This window comes from Opisthorchis viverrini (genome assembly GCF_000715545.1).
Source record: "Opisthorchis viverrini unplaced genomic scaffold opera_v5_3507, whole genome shotgun sequence".
NCBI classification, from domain to species: Eukaryota; Metazoa; Platyhelminthes; class Trematoda; order Opisthorchiida; family Opisthorchiidae; genus Opisthorchis; species Opisthorchis viverrini.
Genome location: NW_008755968.1, coordinates 1 through 821, shown reverse-complemented (window position 1 = coordinate 821; position 821 = coordinate 1). Strand labels below are relative to the sequence as shown.

At 44.5% G+C, this 821-nt stretch overlaps 1 protein-coding gene across 1 annotated transcript; it reads left to right on the top strand.

Annotated features, from left to right (window-relative positions):
- Nucleotides 1-249: 249 nt before the first annotated feature.
- On the top strand, nt 250-591 carry T265_16033 (hypothetical protein; the record flags this gene model as incomplete). The annotated part of the gene is made up of 1 exon (XM_009179522.1): nt 250-591. A coding segment is annotated over one exon (285 nt), but the record flags the coding sequence as incomplete, so codon positions are not given.
- Between the last annotated feature and the right edge of the window lie 230 nt (nt 592-821).

Sequence of the window (821 nt, the reverse complement as noted above, 5' to 3'; positions counted from 1 at the left end):
TAAATAACTACGTCAGACAGCTTATGCTTGTTAGTACTGTCATCTGTAGGCAGTAAATAATGATAGAAATTGTCATTTGTACTCTCATTCGTGGAGTGTGTAACCTGGGATTTCCACAGACAGCTTTCTATTTTTGCAGCGATGTGACAGCAGATGCTATCGCTCAGAGGCTACTATCACTCAACTGCGCTATAGACAACATCCCTTGCTAAATGACAAAGCCGTTGTTAATTTTTCACTACTACACAGGAACTTCGTCGGACATCCTTACTAACGAGAACCCATCAAGACCCTCCGACACTATGCATGGATCACAACCAGGCAAATCAAGTCGAGCGAGACTCAACAGAACCTATGGACCCGGTTGTTTTCAATGCCACCGCACCTTCGGAAATCCCACAAGCCTGTGCATACTGTGAAACGTGTAGAACGATTCTGTGTGCTGCCTGCAGTGGACAGTTTCTCGGGTCGAGAATGAAGACTACTCACACCAACCACAAGGTGATCGCTTTGGAGACGAAGGTCGAAGAAATCAGAAGTCAACTAGAACACGGTTTGAATGACTTGGCGGACAAAAAAGATGCTTTTCAAGTAAGATCTGATGAATGTATCCGATACTCCGAAAAGGCCAGGGAAACCAAGTGCTGAAAATCAGCCAAGTCTACTGCCTCCACAAAAGGTCACGTCAAAAAACAAAGCAGTAGATCTTGAAGATTAGATGCCTATCTGGACTCAATTCCCCATAAGTTTGGCGCGAATTTCACATGAGTTTAAATTCTGCGTCCATGCGTCCAAGCAGGAGTTTTCTGTCGGTTGCTTTA